Source organism: Nicotiana attenuata, unplaced genomic scaffold (genome assembly GCF_001879085.1).
Source record: "Nicotiana attenuata strain UT unplaced genomic scaffold, NIATTr2, whole genome shotgun sequence".
NCBI lineage: Eukaryota > Viridiplantae > Streptophyta > Magnoliopsida > Solanales > Solanaceae > Nicotiana > Nicotiana attenuata.
Genome location: NW_017670487.1, coordinates 92,246 through 109,440, shown reverse-complemented (window position 1 = coordinate 109,440; position 17,195 = coordinate 92,246). Strand labels below are relative to the sequence as shown.

The 17,195-nt window shown below is 37.6% G+C and overlaps 2 protein-coding genes across 2 annotated transcripts; one reads left to right on the top strand and one right to left on the bottom strand.

The window, feature by feature from the left end:
* Nucleotides 1-3,965: 3,965 nt before the first annotated feature.
* On the bottom strand, nucleotides 3,966-10,505 carry LOC109240132. The gene is made up of 3 exons (XM_019406756.1): nucleotides 10,477-10,505; nucleotides 6,163-6,249; nucleotides 3,966-5,842 (listed from the first exon to the last, which is right to left on the bottom strand). Exon 3 carries the CDS (start codon nucleotides 5,834-5,836, stop codon nucleotides 5,288-5,290), a length of 549 nt encoding a protein of 182 aa, XP_019262301.1. The 5' UTR covers nucleotides 5,837-5,842; nucleotides 6,163-6,249; nucleotides 10,477-10,505; the 3' UTR covers nucleotides 3,966-5,287.
* Nucleotides 10,506-16,106: 5,601 nt separating this feature from the next.
* On the top strand, nucleotides 16,107-16,976 carry LOC109240125. The gene has a single exon (XM_019406750.1). It carries the CDS (start codon nucleotides 16,107-16,109, stop codon nucleotides 16,974-16,976), a length of 870 nt encoding a protein of 289 aa, XP_019262295.1.
* The last annotated feature ends 219 nt before the right edge of the window (nucleotides 16,977-17,195 follow it).

The window sequence follows — 17,195 nt, the reverse complement described above, 5'->3', positions numbered from 1 at the left end:
GAATATAGTCAGCTAGTGAGTCTATTGCAGCAGTTTCAATCAAGAGGAGGAAGAGATTGCACAGATAGTACCAACATTCCATATGGAGCAGCAAACTTTGCAGGTATTATAGATTGCGCTTCCTCTATTGACTTTGGTAAACTGTCATGTGAATGTTTCAAAAACAAGACTGACTCATGGATTATTGATTCAGGGGCATCAAACAATATGACCTTTAACAGATCCCTATTAGCCGACATAATAAGCTTACTCTATCCTTTATTAGTTATACTTCCAAATGGCTATAAGGTAAATGTGACAGAACTTGGTAGTGTGATGCTCACTCCTAAGATCACTTTAGATAGGGTGATGTTTGTTTCTTCCTTTAGATACAATTTGATCTCTATTCACTCTTTGGCCTCTCATCTCAACTGTCTTGTTGCCTTTGTTAAACACTATTGCATACTGCAGGCCCCTTAATTGAAGAGGCCTTTGGTGATTGATAGAGTCAAGGATGGGCTGTACATCCTGTGCCCAAGCTGCTTGAAGAGAAACAATGCAAGCCCCGCAGTAAAGACCACTGATATCTTGTCAACTACTTTTACTTGTTGCACTTGTAACACATAATGTCCTTCTCATTCTACTATAAATAAGTCATTACATGTCAATAAGTGTGTTTTCTCTCATCCAGTTGTAAATAGTCCATGTGCAAATATTGAAGAACAACTTTCTCTTATAAATCCATGTTCTAAGGCTTCTAGTGTATTTTCTTATTTGTGTATTGGAGATAACGTGGATGTGTTATGGCACAATAGACTTGGACATGTCCCCTTTATCAAAATGAAAAACATTCCTTCCATTCCTGTAACTTTCTCTCCCAAACAACCTTTCAACTGCACCATTTGCCCAATGGCTAGACAAGAAAGACTTCCATTCCCTCAGAAAACTAGTACAACCAACAAAAATTTTGAACTTTTACATGTTGATCTATGTGGTCCATATCATGTTCCTACACATGATAGATACAAATACTTCATGACCATGGTGGATGACTTCATTAGGTCTATCTGGACTCACCTTTTATCTAGCAAAAGCAATGCCCTTCAAGTACTCAAATGATTTATTAATCTAGTTGGAAAACCAATTTGCTGTAATTGTCAAAGCCATAAGGTCAGATAATGGTTTAGAATTCACCAACACAGAAGCAAGTATGATATTCCAATCTAAAGGCATCATCCACCAAAGAACTTGACCCTACACACCACATCAGAATGGTGTGGTGGAAAGAAAACACAAGTATCTCCTTGAAACAGCCAGAGCACTTCTCTTCCAATCTAAATTACCCCTAAAATACTGGGGTGAATGTGTTCTCTGTGCCACCTACATTATAAATAGATTGCCTTCTACCTCTATTAAAAACTAGACTCCATATGAACTATTGTAGAAAAGAAAGCCAAAGTATTCTTACCTAAAAAGCTTTGGTTGTTTGTGCTATCCTACTGTACCAAAATCACATAGGGACAAGTTTGAACCTAGAACAACACCACATGTATTTGTTGGTTATCCATTCAACACAAAGGGGTACAAAGTTTTGAGTCAAGCCACTAAGAAGATTCATATTTCCAGAGATGTAGTCTGTAATGAGTCCATCTTTCCCTTTGCAGTCAACATGAATGCATCTTCTCAACCATGTGTTCCTCATTCCATTCCCTTCATTGAGTCTTCACGTGAACAGTCCTCTGGTAATACAAATATTACACAACAACTGTCTGAAGTTCTCAATGATCAAAAGAGTCCTGATAGCACATCCAATTTTATGTCACCTGCACATGATGCTTCCCCATCACCTTCTCTAGTACCCATTTTTCCATTACCTTCTTCACCACAACATTATATTGAACAATCCTATGCAGAACCTCTAAAACTGAGGTAATCTCATAGAACTCATAGGCCACCTGGTTATTTGCAAGACTATGTACATTCCCTTCCTAACCTCAAACCAAATCATATTTCCCTTAATGCTTTGTTTTCTATGAATCTCCACATTGCCTCTGATATACTAACTCCTAACAGTCAGATTCTTGTGAGAATGTTTGTCATGATAGGGAACCATCATCATATGAGGAGGCAGCTATTGATCCTGCATGGCAGGTTGCAATGACACAAGAGTTTGAAGCATTATAGTCCAATCACACCTGGGACCTAGTAGCTTTACCACACGGGAAGCAAGCAATAAGTTATAAATGGGCCTACAAGGTGAAGCACAAAGTTGATGGTAGTATTGAAAGATTTAAAGCTAGACTGGTTGTCAAATGCTACACTCAGCAGGCAGGAATTGATTACACAGTAACATTCTCACCAGTGGTGAAGATGACAATAGAGAGAGCATTGATAGCCATAGCAATTAAGAAAGGCCGGTCCATATCTCAGCTAGATGTGAATAATGCTTTTCTTCATGGGGGTCTTAATGAGGAAGTGTATATGCAAGTTCCACATGGACTTGTTGTAGATAAGCCAGGACTTGCTTGCAAGCTGAATAAATCTGTCTATGGTTTAAAACAAGCTAGCCGATAGTGGTATGAAAAGTTGACTCAGGCATTATGTTCAAAGGGCTATATACATTCCATGAATTACTACTCACTCTTCTACAAAAGAAATGGAGAATCATCAGTATATGTTGCAGTATATGTGGATGATGTGCTGCTCACTGGGACTGATCAGCAAGAAATTGCACAACTCAAAGCCTTCTTACATGATCAATTTAAGATCAAACACCTGAGCCAATTGCATTACTTCTTGGGGTTGGAAGTCATGTACAAAGATGATGGTGCTATTATATCTCAAAGGAAGTTTTTGCTGGACTTGTTGAAGAATACAATTGTTTAGATCACAGCCCTTGTTCTTCACCCTTAGATCCCACTATAAAGCTAAAGGCCAGGGAAGGCACCATCCTGCAGGATCCTACTTATTATAAAAAGCTGGTAGGTAAACTGAATTTTCTAACTAATACTAGGTTGGTCATTGCGTATAGTGTTCAACACTCGAGTCAGTTTATGCAAGAGCCCAGAGAGCCTCATTTGAAGGCAACATTTCATCTGCTCAAATACTTGAAAAATGACCCTACTTTAGGGATTTTCATGTCAAAAGATGCGGATCACACAGTTAAACACTACTGAAAAATTCGTCTACGGTAACGGTTGAAAAACCGTTCCCACAGATTGCCAAACCGTTGCCATAGGGATATTGAACGGTTTAAAGCCCGTCACATCAGCCGGCGTACCCATAGGTCTACTGGAACGGTTCTTGCAACGGTTTGCATCGCCGTGACAGTAGATACGTCTATCGCAACGGTTTTCCCTTTCTCTGTTGGAACGGTTATTTTTTCAATTGGAACGGTTTTAAACCGTTACTATATTGTTTATACAACGGTTTTTAACCGTTACCATATTATTTAAAGCAACACTTATGTAAGCTATTGCTACAGTTATGCTGGATATAGCCACGGTTTCTTTAGGCTATCGTAACGGTTATATTTGTATTTGGAACAGTTTGTATATTATTTTGGAATAGTTTATGGGACCTACTGCAATGGTTTACATTGTCTACTGGAACGCCATTTGTGTCCTATTGCAACGGTTCTGGTAGGCTATTGTATCAGTTCAGTTAAAACCAAAATATAGTACCAGTTATAAATAAATATTTATACATATAATAAATTATAATAACACTAAAATTTAAATACATTATAAAACGAAACTATTAATAATACAAAATTATCCATCAAACAAATAATATCCATAAAGCAAATGCTCTACCCCATGAGTGCATAAGTTTAGTACATTTCAAGAGAGTAAATAAGTTTCAAAAATGTTGGTAACAAAAGATTCCTAGAACATTCATCTATAACAATTCAAAATTCATTTCAAGTAAGGTCTAGTTCTTCATCGTCTTCATCATCCATTTCTTGATCTACTCCACCTACAAAAGAGGAAAAATAAAGTTATTACCCCTCAAGAGAATCCGGTCTAAGAATACTCAAGCATTTAACTGTTTTCGTTCTTCTTTTATTAATCCAATATATTCATCTCAACAAATTATACACAACATTATCATTCAGTTTCTCTACCAAAGCCCTTCTCAACAAACTATACACAACTATTAATACATATTTATGTGTCACGTATTGCTAAGTGCTAAGAGCCTAAGCATTAAGCAAAAGGCAGCAGCACTAAATAATCAAATCTGCCAATTCCATGCCTAACAAAAGGCGTGTAAGGCACCACCGCAGCATCACTAAATAATCTGCAATTCTGCGTAACAAAAGGCAGCAAGCCAGCAAGACTAAATAATCAAATAAGCAAGCCAGCAACACTAAATAATCATCACTGTGTGACAAACTTTCGCCCAACTCACAAATAACGAGTGCAACGATGCACAATTCAAGTTTAACGAGTGCAACAGTGCACAATTCAAATCTGCCAATTTTGCCTAACTCACAAATAACCACAATTCAAGTTTAACAATAGATAATATTACCTAACAATTTTGCTTAGAAAGGCAATGACGAGACGGGGCAAGGTTAGTGAGGACTAAGAATTTTATATCAAACAATTTGGCAGTATTAAAATACAAAGTCAATAGCTGATTATTTAAAAGAGAACAAAGTATAAGGAACTAGAGTTTGTATTATGGAAACTAGAGTTTAAAATTCTTATTATAGAAAAAATGCTATTCCAAATAAAATGAACTGTTGGACTGTTTCCGTCCTTATACTTTGTTCTCTTTTTTAAATAATAAGTTAGTTAGCACATCAAGTAGCATCGACTTCGAACGGTAAACCTTGAGCTGTTTCGTGATATTTTAGTCCCAAATTGGAAGAAAGTCATCCTCAACTCTAGAATAAGTGACAACGAGAAAACATCTTATGGTGGAAGAAATTACTGCAAAACACTGTTAACAAACCATACTAGTTTGCATATTACTCTAGCATTGAATAAGTAAAAGAAAGCTCTAAGCAAAGACTGTTTTAAGATAGAAACATTAGTCTTATCCAATTTCTTAACGATTTTGCAATTCATTATTTTTCTTTACAGCTTTCAGAAATTGAGATTGGCTTAGGAGTTGGTAATAGAACTTGGTCCAATTCATGGTAATAGAACGAAAGATGGCCGACTTGGTCCAATCAACCTGTCTATCTATTCTAATTTTAAATTCTCAAAGTTCAACTATCATAGAACTGCCAGTATTATTCAGGTATTATTACTATACATAGGAGACCGCTTGGCACTTAAGAAATCATATACTCCTACTAAATAGAAAAAAGGATATTACCATATCCACTCTTCCTTGAACCAAAGCAAAATCCCAAGCAAGGAAGGAGGAGAAGAAATAGAAGAAGATGTATAACATTTGGTACGTACTGACCTTGATTGTTACTACCAGCAGTTGGTCGACTGTTTAGTTGAACAGCAGCTTGTTGTGCAGAGGAAGCATCTACAGGTGAACGTGCACTGAACCTTAACATGTCAGGATCAAGTCGCAGATCTGGGTTCAGACGCTGAAGTCGTGCAATGACGTTCATTGTAATATTTTGTTCCATAGCATCCTTTTGTTCGTTCAACTTTTCATGCATTCTTTGTTGCATCCTCTCTTCCATTTCCTCTATTTTCTGTTGCATCCTCTCATCAGCATCTAAAGAAGATCCAAGATTCCCTTTTCGCCCTTTTAACAAAGTCTTGGTAACCCCTCGTCCATACAATCTCACGCGACCTGGATGTTCAAATCCCATGACTGATGCAAAAGCGTCAACTGAATGACTGCCATCTTCACTTTCCTGAGTTGATTGTATTCTCTCCATTTCAGCCTACAAACCAAATACGAGAGAAAAGAGTTTTAAGTAACTAAAATTGAATCAATAATTAAGAACAAATAAATAATCACGACAAACTTTAAATTAGAAATTTCGTACAATTTTACTAATCGTATTGTCATATGAGCTTTTGTATACTCGGCCAAGTTTTCTTTTTCTTGTAGCCACAAAGATGTCCTTATTTGATAGAGTATCTGAAGTATCAGAGGTTTCCTTCTTTTTTTCTAGTTACATAAAAACAGGTATAAGAATCTTTCCATATAAAGTTAGCAAGTTCATAATTTAAAAAAAATAAGAAAGATAAAACATCAAACCTCGTGAATTAGAGCAAAAGGTGTTCTGCCAGCAGTGTGCGGACACTTCAACTTATTTCGATTCTCTGTATTGGTTTCGGATATTTTCTGGAAATAAACGAGTCAACCAATAGCAACCAACAGTTATGCCTATTACCCACATCAAGACCCAAGACCACACTCATAGTATTAAAGCTTGCTTGATTAAGTACTATCACAACAACTATCAGATTTCAAACCAAAGAACTGGGTAGTTTTCTTCAGGTTCTAAAAGAAACACCACCTCAAATCCCTATAAGCAGATGCTACCTTTAGTCTATGCTTAATCTACAACCTTTAAGCGGATTATATTTCTTAACGGGTGTGCTAAAATCTATAGTCCATAAGCAGCATAATTGACTCATCGTTTTTACAAATGCGTTGGCCATTTCTGAAGAACTATTCCAGCTTTAGCACCCCCAACAACCCTTTCAAATAGAAAATGTTAATTGCATCTTTGAATGCACCAATATTTAACTAGGAAAATGAAAACAGACTGTCCTATTCATGCAGTTTTTTGTTTCTTTTTAAAACTGAAACGAAGGGTGGTGGAATGGAAAGTCCAAGAAAATAAGAATAAATAAGTTGGAGTGATGTCAAGCTCCATTTAGGAACAAGTCTTCTGTGATATGAGATCATGTCGTGGATCATCTTTTATTCTTGACTTTGAGCTTGTATACAACTAGTTGGATTTTATATTTCAAAATAGTTTAGGGTTTACACAAACTGACTAGTAGTAGTACTAATTTACTATAGAAACATTTCAAACATAACATGGCAGGGCAGAAGATTGGGGAAAAGTAAATGGTCAGAATTGCTACAATGAAACAGAACCAATTTCTAATGCAGAGTATTGGGGATCAAAATCAGATTCAGAGATGATAAAATTGATGGAAGTGGCCATTCAGAAATTATAAAATCGGCGTCATGACTCTTGTACCCTGATATTTTCATCTCCTTCACTTGCACGCGTTCTGAAATATTCGAAGCACACCCTTTTGGTTTAACATTTTTCATGACAGTACAAAACAAACTTTTCTGTTTTGGTTCCATGTAGGAACAAGATTTAGCCAAACTTATAGTTTCATTATTATTTATTCTTGGTTGTAGCTCCTTTCGTATCCCCATTTCTTGTTAGTCATAGCGAGATTTTTCATGATCCTTTGATTTTACATCTATTTCTAATAAAGTTCCAAGCAAAGTATCACATGTGTTTTTCTCAATGTGCATCACATCAAGATTGTGCCTCAATTTGTTATGCACCCAATATAGCAATTCGAAAAAAATGGATCTCTTTTTCCACGGACACTTATCACTCCGAGGCCTTTTTTTAGAGCTCTTTCCAAAGATATTGTTGAATTCAAGCAGCTCTTCAAACACTTCTTCACCCGACAATGGAGCAGGTGCAAGTCTATGCTCCTCCTTACCATCAAAAGACTTCTTATCTCGTCGAAATGGATGATCACGAGGCAAAAATCTTCGATGGCCCAAGTAACACATCTTATGACTATGTTTGAAATATTGAGAACATGTGTAATAATTGCAAGTGGGGCATGCCAATCTCCCCTTAGTGCTCCATCCTGAAAGCATTGCTAATGCTGGAAAGTTACTAACTGTCCACATTAAGGCAACACGCATTCGGAAAGTTTGGTTGGTTTCAGCATCAAATGTGTCTATCCCAATTTCCCATAGTTCCTTCAATTCTTCAATTAATGGTAGGTACACATCTATATCATTTCCTGGAGATGATGGACCTGGAATGATCATAGACAACATTATATACTCTGGCTTCATGCAAATCACGGTGATAAATTATAGTTCATTAATATAACAGGCCACGTGCTATGAGAAATGCTCATGGTCCGAAACGGGTTGAAACCATCACTTGAAAGACCCAATCTAACATTCCTAGCATCTCTAGAGAAGTCTGGGTGCAAAGAATCAAAAGCCTTCCAAGCTTCCCCATCAGCAGGATGTCTTATATTCCCATCATTGGGTCATTCATTAGCATGCCATCTCATTGCAGCAGCCGTTTCAGGACACATGAATATCCTCTGAAGCCTAGGCTTTAAAGGAAAGTACCTTAAAACCTTTGCAGGGATTTTAGAGCTTGCTTTAGTCAAAGGACCAGTACTCTTCCATCTTGAAGACCTAGAAATTATCGGCATTCGCATTCTCTNCAAAATAACATGCAATCATTAGGGCATGCATGTATTTTTTCATAATGAAGACCCAAATCTGTTATCATGTTTCTAGCCTTGTTGAAAGATTCCGGTACCTGAGCAAAGGGAAATGCCTCTTTTATCAACTCTAACAAATCAGAGAAAGCCACATTACTCAACCTATGCAAGGATTTAAGCAAGTACAATCGAATAGTGAAACTCAGTTTACTGAAATTTTCACACCCCGGATATAACTCTTGTTTTCCTTCCTCCAGCAAGTTGAAAAACTTCTTTGCATCTTCAGATAGTCTTTCCCCAACTCTTTCTTCATCCCCTGCCTGACCCTCTATATTTCTAAATGTATCATGAAGTAGTCCATCAATATCATCACGCATGGTAGAACCTTCATCATCATTGCTTGGATGAGGTGTATTTCTCGAGGAAAATCCTTCCACATGGAAAACCCATTTGGTATAACCATCAACAAATCCATGAACAACCAAATAATCCTCCACCACATTTCTATAATACCAATAGCGATTCATGCACTTTTTGCAAGGGCATAATATTTTATTTCCTTGGGCGGCTCGTTCAAATGCCTTATCAAGAAAATCATTCACTCCACGGATATACTCATCTGTCCATCTCAGGAGATTCATTCAACTTTTATCACCATTATCCATAGATATCCTATACGATAAAAGTAAATCAACAGAACTAACCAAATAAACTAAAAGCATATTAACTTGACTCAGGAAAATACTCAAGGGAATTAATGGAAATAAAGGCTATGGGTTCTTCTACTGCTTGTATGTTGACACTCGCTAATGACACTTTGCAATCTGTTAACGTGGGAGATAGCAGGTTTGTAGTGATCAGAGACGGGGTAATTGTGTGCAAATCGGAATTCGACAGTCGAGGTTCAACTGTCCTTTTCAGTTGGGGAATAGTAAAAATTCTAATTATCCAAGTGTTGCAGAGAAGATTAGTTTTCCGGTGAAAGCAGGAGATATAAGCCTGATGGGAACGGATAGATTGTTCGATAATGTTCATGATTTTGAGTTATAACTTGTTGTGAACAATGGAGTGGACTCGTGGGAATCGGATGCACCTAATACATAGGCGTGGAGGATAGCGCAATATGCACTGGAGAATTCTAAGAACATAGAGCTTTACACGCCATTTTCTAGGAATGTTCCAAAGCTGGATTTGAGCAGAGAGGTGAAAAGTATGATGATATAACAGTCATAGTAGCCCATATTTGGCCTTTGTAGTGCTCTATTGATGTCTAATCTAACTCTTTTTTTTCTGTGGAGAAATTAGAGTTCACAATTCTTGGTAGTTGTAAAAATTGATTAGAGATACAAGCAAGAAACCTGTATGTAATTTGATTCTTTATATATGTTTAGTCCCCATATATCATTGATTCACTGTAATCAAAGTTTCTTATCTTCTCTTGCAAATTTCTATGGTTAACTTTTATTAAATTTTACCACTTTAAGTGGTGTCCAATTTGCTCTGTTTTTATTAAATTTTGCATCTTCACGCGCACATACAAGATACAGAATTTTAAACCATTAAAAAATATATGAATATAACTGCACCCAATTGTTTACACATCACATTCCTGAAAGGCCCAATATAACTGGTAATAGAGAAAATTCAATATCCTTGATCAAAGAAAGAAGTAATCTCTCTAAAACCATTAAAAATCAGATCTTTACTAGTAATAAATTATCAAACATTAGAAAAAGTTGTATTCTTCAATAGAAGAAAGGTGGTTAATGCATCCCCCACTAAATCAGCTCAATGTAGAACCATAAACAGCCAAAATTTTTTATATATATAGTAAAGGTAAAAACTTTGTTTTTCAACTTAATTTTCTGGAAAAAAAAGAGGACCTTTTGAAGCATTCAATGCATACAGTCAAACAAGAAGAAACAGAACCTTTTATACAGCAAAACCAAGGGGAAAAAATGTTCATTGAAACATATATCTCAAATAAGAAAAGAATTTGCAGATAACCCAGAACCAACATCAGAAAATCAAAAGCTTGAAACAAAAAAAAAAAAACCCAAAGAGAAAGCAACCAAAAAAAAAAAGGCTAACAGAGGAAAAAGTATAAGAATTTTACCTGCAAACTGCACCAGATGAAGCAACAGATCTAAGGCTACCACCTGAAAATCCAAAAGAAGCGTTAGACAAAAAAATGGTTGATAAATTTTTTACCTTTCTATTAAAAAAACCCAGATAAAAGAACAATCAAAACAAGAAAAGCATACAAAAAGAATCACCTCTTAACAAGAAATAAATTTGGGGATTTGGGGAAGGAGTGCAGGAGAAGTGCCGGAGAAGCAACTGTCCTTGAAGAAGTGTCGGCGAAGTGCCGGAAAGACCGACGAAACTGTCCTTGGGGTTTTGGACTTTGGGAACTCTAGGGTTTGATGATTATGGTGGTCTAATGAAGAGGTATTTGACGAAACTCGGCCATTAATCTTAAACTCGGCAAAGATGAAAAAGAAAAGAGATCAGAGAGGCAATTTTGGGTGTATCGACGAGGGAGTTCCGGTGTATAGATGAGGGAGTTTGGATACAGTACTGGGGAGCTACATTTGGGTGTATCGATATAGTTAGGCCAGTAGTGTATTAAAATTAATTAAAAAAAATAAGTATATGACATGTCACTAATTAGCTTGGCGGGCCACTAAAATTTTTAGCAAAAAAAACGAGGGGAATGAATACCCGTTCCCATAGCAATTTTTTCCCAAAACCGTTGCCATATACATGTCTATTGGGACGGTTTACTAATCCGTTGCGACACAAAACTTTATGACAACGGTTTTGTTACATTTGTAATGGTTTGATGTCTAAAGTATGCTGATACCTCCCAAATTCTATTGTAACTGTTTGAACCGTTACTATATCATCTCTATGGCAACAGTTTGTGAACTGTTACCAAAAAAACTGTTCCCATAGGCTCATTTTCTGGTAGTGAAAGCCTATTGTGAATCTGATTGGGCAGCCTGTCCGGACGCCAGGAGATCCATTACAGGTTATTTGGTGCTTCTAGGCAATAACCCCATCAACTGGAATTCTAAGAAACAAGAGACTAATCTTTGTCCTCTGCAGAAGCAGACTATAGAGCCCTGAGGAAAGTGGTGGGGGAATTGGTATGGTTGAGCAGACTATTTGAAGAACCGACTGTTCCTTTTTCCATGCCTATTTCAGTATTTTGTGATAGTTAGTCTGCACTCCACATTGCCAAGAATCCAGTCTTCTACAAAAGAACCAAAAACATAGAGGTGGATTGCCATTTTGTGCGTGATCAACTGCAAGCAAGCTTGATTTGACTCCACCATATTAGGACAGACAATCAACTAGCAGACATTCTGACCAGAGCTCTGACTGGAATCAAGCATAGTGCTACATTAGGCAAGTTGGCTGTGTTTACCACACCTCCAAGTTGGGGGAGGGGGGGGGGGGAGGTGTTAAGATTAATTATTTACTTAGCCTAGTCATTAGCTCGTTAGTGGAGTAATTAGTTGTTAGTTAGTTGACAGCTGTAGTTAGTTAGTCGATTATCTTCATTTTCACTCTTGTATATAGTAGGCTCTCCACTCAGATTTTATTGAATGAATCAATATTCCAGAAGCTTCATTCTTTCTTCTTCCTTCTTCTCTTCACTGTCTTCTCTCATGGCGTAGAGGTCAATCTTGTTCATGATAATTTAATCTGGGAGATCTTGTAAGTTCAAAAATTTTGAGGACCATAAAATTAGAGAGTCAACGTTTCCTCTCTTCAAAATCTGAAAAACCATTTTAGTTTCGCTCCCATACGATATAAAGAATAAAAGATTAAAAAGAGTGGAGAGAATATCTCATGTACAATTCTGTAGAGTGACAGTAAGGATAATTTATTTGTTAACTTTTTCACTATTACCTCCGAAAAAAGTCAAATGTCTTACGTAAAGTTGCCAGAGTACGATAACTGTTTTGGTCTTAGGAAAAATGGTCAAAAGTTGTTATAACCATTTAGAGACAGACAGAGAGTTGTAGTGACATATATCTCTTAATCACTAACAATGGCCATCTAACCATAGGTCAATAATTTCACTGCAACTAACACAAAATTAATTATCTAAAAGTAAGCTGTTATGTTCTTATTCACTTCTCAGATGGGGGAGTGGTGTTTGGAGGAAGGTCAATTTCATACAGACTGAAATCTTGAAAGGACCCCAAAAGGATTTCCTTTTGCTGGTTACGCTAACAGGTACAAAATGGCTTAGTTACTTTTCATTATAAAACTCTGTATTTCGCACATGTTAGAAGGGGCATATGCAAGTATGCTCATGTATCCTACATCTATATGAATAGCTTTACAACAAAAAAATCAAAAATTATACTTAGTATAATTGATAGAAAGGTCAAATTTTCGGAGCAGGATTATGACACGTCACTAGCCACGTGTGCACTTCGCTACTCCTTAAATTCCACGTCAGAAATTTAAAAGATGCTACCGTGTAGCCTGTATGTAGGACCTTTTACGACCTATATGTTAATATATGAAGGACAATCAAAAAACAGTTTAATGAAACTAAAAGAAAAGAAAAAAACGACTGGTTGTGCCTTAAAGTATGTAATTTTTTAGGGCTGGACGATCCTTACTTTAATCCGTTTTTTTTTTTTTGTTTCCTTTAAGTATTTCTTTTAAATGTCTTTTGTTTAAAATATGGTGAAATTATCTTTTAATTTTTTAATTCGTAAACTAAAGAGTAGCAAATTACTGACGTGGTGAGTGACATGTAATTGACTTTTCATTTATTTGTATTTTCTATGCAATTCAAACATATTTCTGTTGCTTTAAGTTTTACTTGACAACATTTACTTTTATATATAATGGCAAAATTTTAATTACTATACGTGAACTTAACCAAAAAACTATATATATCACATGCTTAACAACGTTCTTCTTTGTAATAACGTTCTGCTAATTTTTAAGACGTTCAGACGATGCATACACTCTCTTTAGCTCTCCGAATAGTGAGTGCGGTGATAATTTAGCAGTCATTCATGACTTATAATTTCAACTTAACTTTAATTTTTTAATATTAAATCTCACTATATTCAATTTATGTGAACCTATTTCTTTTTCAGTATGTGCCATATAGAATGACCCATTTTCATATTTCAAAATAATGTACCTTCGTGCAATAATTTATAGCCACATAAATATATGAGTCTCATTTTACACTACAAGTTCAAAAGTCATCTATTTTTTCTTAAATTCTGTCCCCTGTCAAATAGGTTCACATAAATTAAAATGAATAAAATATAATTTAATATAATTTTATTGAATTTTTACAAATAAATTTATTTTGTATCGAAAATAAATAAACCTAAATTCATAAGGCTGCATTCCCGAAAACTCAATGGGGTGGTGGGTCATGGGTTGGTACCACTAAAACTCAATGAGGCGAATGATGCGGTCCGCCGCATGATAGGAGGCGGATGTCACAGCCGACAGCACCCTCCCATGTCATCTTAGACCTGCCGCCCGATAAACCAGCTTCACTCCTCTTTGGCTTCATCTTCTACTGTTGTTTACATTTACACAAATTTAATTCACCATACAAACGAAATGCTGTGAGAGTGATAAAAGTAAAATTAACTTTATTATATAAATTTTAGGAAGCAAAAAAATTTGAGATAGTTACTTATATAGCTGTATAGGGAAAAATCGGTTCATATTAAATATTCGAATAATAGAGCGACATATGGAACAGGGGACAACGGAAGACGAAGCAAATGGGAACCAAGATCGAGGACAGCAGCTCCGGTTGGTACCGGGCAGACCCCGACGGGAACATTACTAACGAGGACAAACAAATATTTACCACCCAATAATATTTAATAAAGAATATCCCTCAATATTAAATCCGCTATAGAGAATTTTGGCAGTCATAGCTTGCCGTAATATATTCGTCAATAGCCCTCATAACTGTCATTTAAGAGGGGCTTGATCCTAGGACCTTGTTCCTTAGGTGTAACTATAAATTGTAAGGCACGAAAATTCTGACAAACTTATGCTACACATTATTCTAAGCTCAATCATACTTCATTTTCTATCTATCAATATTCTTGTTGTTGTCTTCGAAAGCCTTGTCTTATCTCGATTTCAATGCTAAGTCTTACATTTTATTTAATTCATTTATCATTTTGGGATCAAATTGATTCGCTTGTCTTTAAACCATGTTATAAATTCAACTGTACCGTTTTACGGGTAAATAGTTTGGCGCCCACCGTGGGGCTTAGACAATTGCATAATCGAGTTGATCCTCACATCTATTACTAATATGTTTGATTATTTATTTCTCAACAAAAATCGTAAAAGATGGCAGATAACGATGTCAACAACGCACACAACATTGAGGAATAAGGAAATCCACCTTAACACGAAGATTCGATCAGCGACACCGGCAACGAGGATGACGTTGCCACGTAGGTCCATGCCGGGCAATATCCACGACACGTACGTGAGGTGACTCCTGATGATGCCGAAGACGAGCACGTTGCGAAAACGGTAAGGATCTTGAGAGAACAACAAAAAACCATCATGGGCTCTTACGACAAGACCAATCCATGACGGAATTGAGGCAAACGTTTTTGGGTGCTTCCAACAATACAAATAGAAGAAGTCTAGTTCCTTCCCGTGTGCAAATCAAATAACATAAATGGCTGATAACACCCCGAGGGTGAGGTCGGCTTCGATGGGGCCGGGGCGGACTACAGCGGATCTGGTAATAACAATGAGAATTATCCCTTTAAAATCAAGCTCATGTGGTTTATGAGGGAAACAAATGCCCGAATGGACCAAATTCAGGGCGCACAGCCAATATTGAAGGGATCAGACTCAAAGAAATACACCCAATTGCCGTTCAAACCGAGCGCGGCACCGGAGTTAATCTCGAAGCGGTTCAAAATGCCAGGCATACCAAAATATGATGGGACCTCGGATCCTCAAGAGTACATCACCACCTACACAACTGTGGTGAAAGGAAACGACTTAGCTCCGCACGAGATTGAGTCGGTCCTGCTGAAGAAGTTCGGGGAAACCCTCACGAAGGGGTCCCTGACATGGAATTCACTTTTACCCGAGCACTCAATAGATTCCTTTGAGATGCTCACAGATTCTTTCATCAAGGCCCATACCGGGGCTAGAAAGGTACATGCCTGAAAGGCTGACATATTCAAAATTGCGCAAGAAGAGTCCAAATTGCTGCGAGAGTTCGTGACCAGGTTTCAGAAGGAAAGGATGTTGTTACAGGCCGTGCCAGATGAATGGGTAGCTGAGGCATTTACTAAGGAATTGAACACAAGGAGCTCCGACGCTTCCCGGAAACTACAAGAAAGCCTGCTCGAGTTCTAGGCAACTACATGGGCAGATGTCCACAACCGCTACGAATCAAAGATAAGAATATAAGATGACCAACTCTGTTTCCTGGCATCAGCCAAGGGTTGGGATTGAGATAAGAACAAGGATAAGTTGAAGGACGATTTTAACGCAGATCGGCGATCTTCTAAGGGCCTTTTTTTGCCAAACGAAAGGGCCAAATGACGCGGCAGAAGTTTTCGATTGGCGGGTAGGTTCGCTACAAATAAGAGAACTAACCATGGCCGGAATAACATATCATTGCAGGACAAAGAGATATCAGCTTCCCAGGTTTCCACCTACCCAGGACTGTCCGAGTATAATTTTAATATTAGCATGGTGGAGCTGGTATCGGTGATGAGGAACATTAAGGAAGCACGGATCCCGAGGCCAATAAGATCCGATCCCAGTCAGAGAGATCCTAATCTATGGTGTGAGCATGGGACTAATGGCCACTGGACCCGGGACTGCCAATATCTGCGCGAGGAGGTGGTGACATTTCTGAAAAATGAACATCTTAGAGAGTTCTTACACAATTGGGAAAAATATAACTACGGCAGCAACCAGGATAATGCAGAGCCATCGAAGATAGGAGAAGATCCTCCTCGACTAACGATGAACATGATTTTCGGGTCGAACGAGATTAATGGTGTAACCTTTTTGGCAACAAAAAAGACAAAGGTATCAGTGATTCGTAGCAAGAGACTTCGGGAAGTCACTGAGGACGATATCACCTCCATAGAGGAGGACACCGATGGACTCTTACTACCGCATAATGATGCCCTGGTAACTTCTCTTAATGTTTTAGATTTTAAAACTGAATGCGTTTTGGTGGACCCAGGAAGTTCAGCCAATATCATTCAATGGAGAGTGTTGAAACAAGCCAAGCTATCCGAAAGCATCATTCCTAGCACAAAGCTCCTCACCGGGTTCAACTTAGAGAGTGTGACAACTCTAGGGGATATCCTGCTACCCACAAATGCCGAAGGGATCATGAAGACTACCTTGTTTGAAGTAGTAGACGACGACATGGGTTACAACATTATTCTTGGCAGACTGTGGCTACATGAGATGAAGGCTATGCCATCAACTTCTGAAATTCCCAACTTCAGAGGGATTAAGCGAACAAGAGGGAATCAACCGGCAACAAGGGAGATGAACCCGATCTCGGATTCCAGCAATAAAGGGAAGGAACATACGGCATAGAAATTATAGGAACCGATGGCCGCTCCCGAACAAAAAAAATCGATAAAGGGGAGGAGATGTCAGAATCCTATCAGGTATCAAGGTATTTCCAGGTACAGAAAGAAACAAAGGCAACTAAATCCACGACGGAAGAACGCGAACAAGTCGCATTTGAGAAGTTCTTAGAGAGGAAGTTCCACTCGGGGACAGGATAAAACCCCAAGCTCATATCAGGATTTA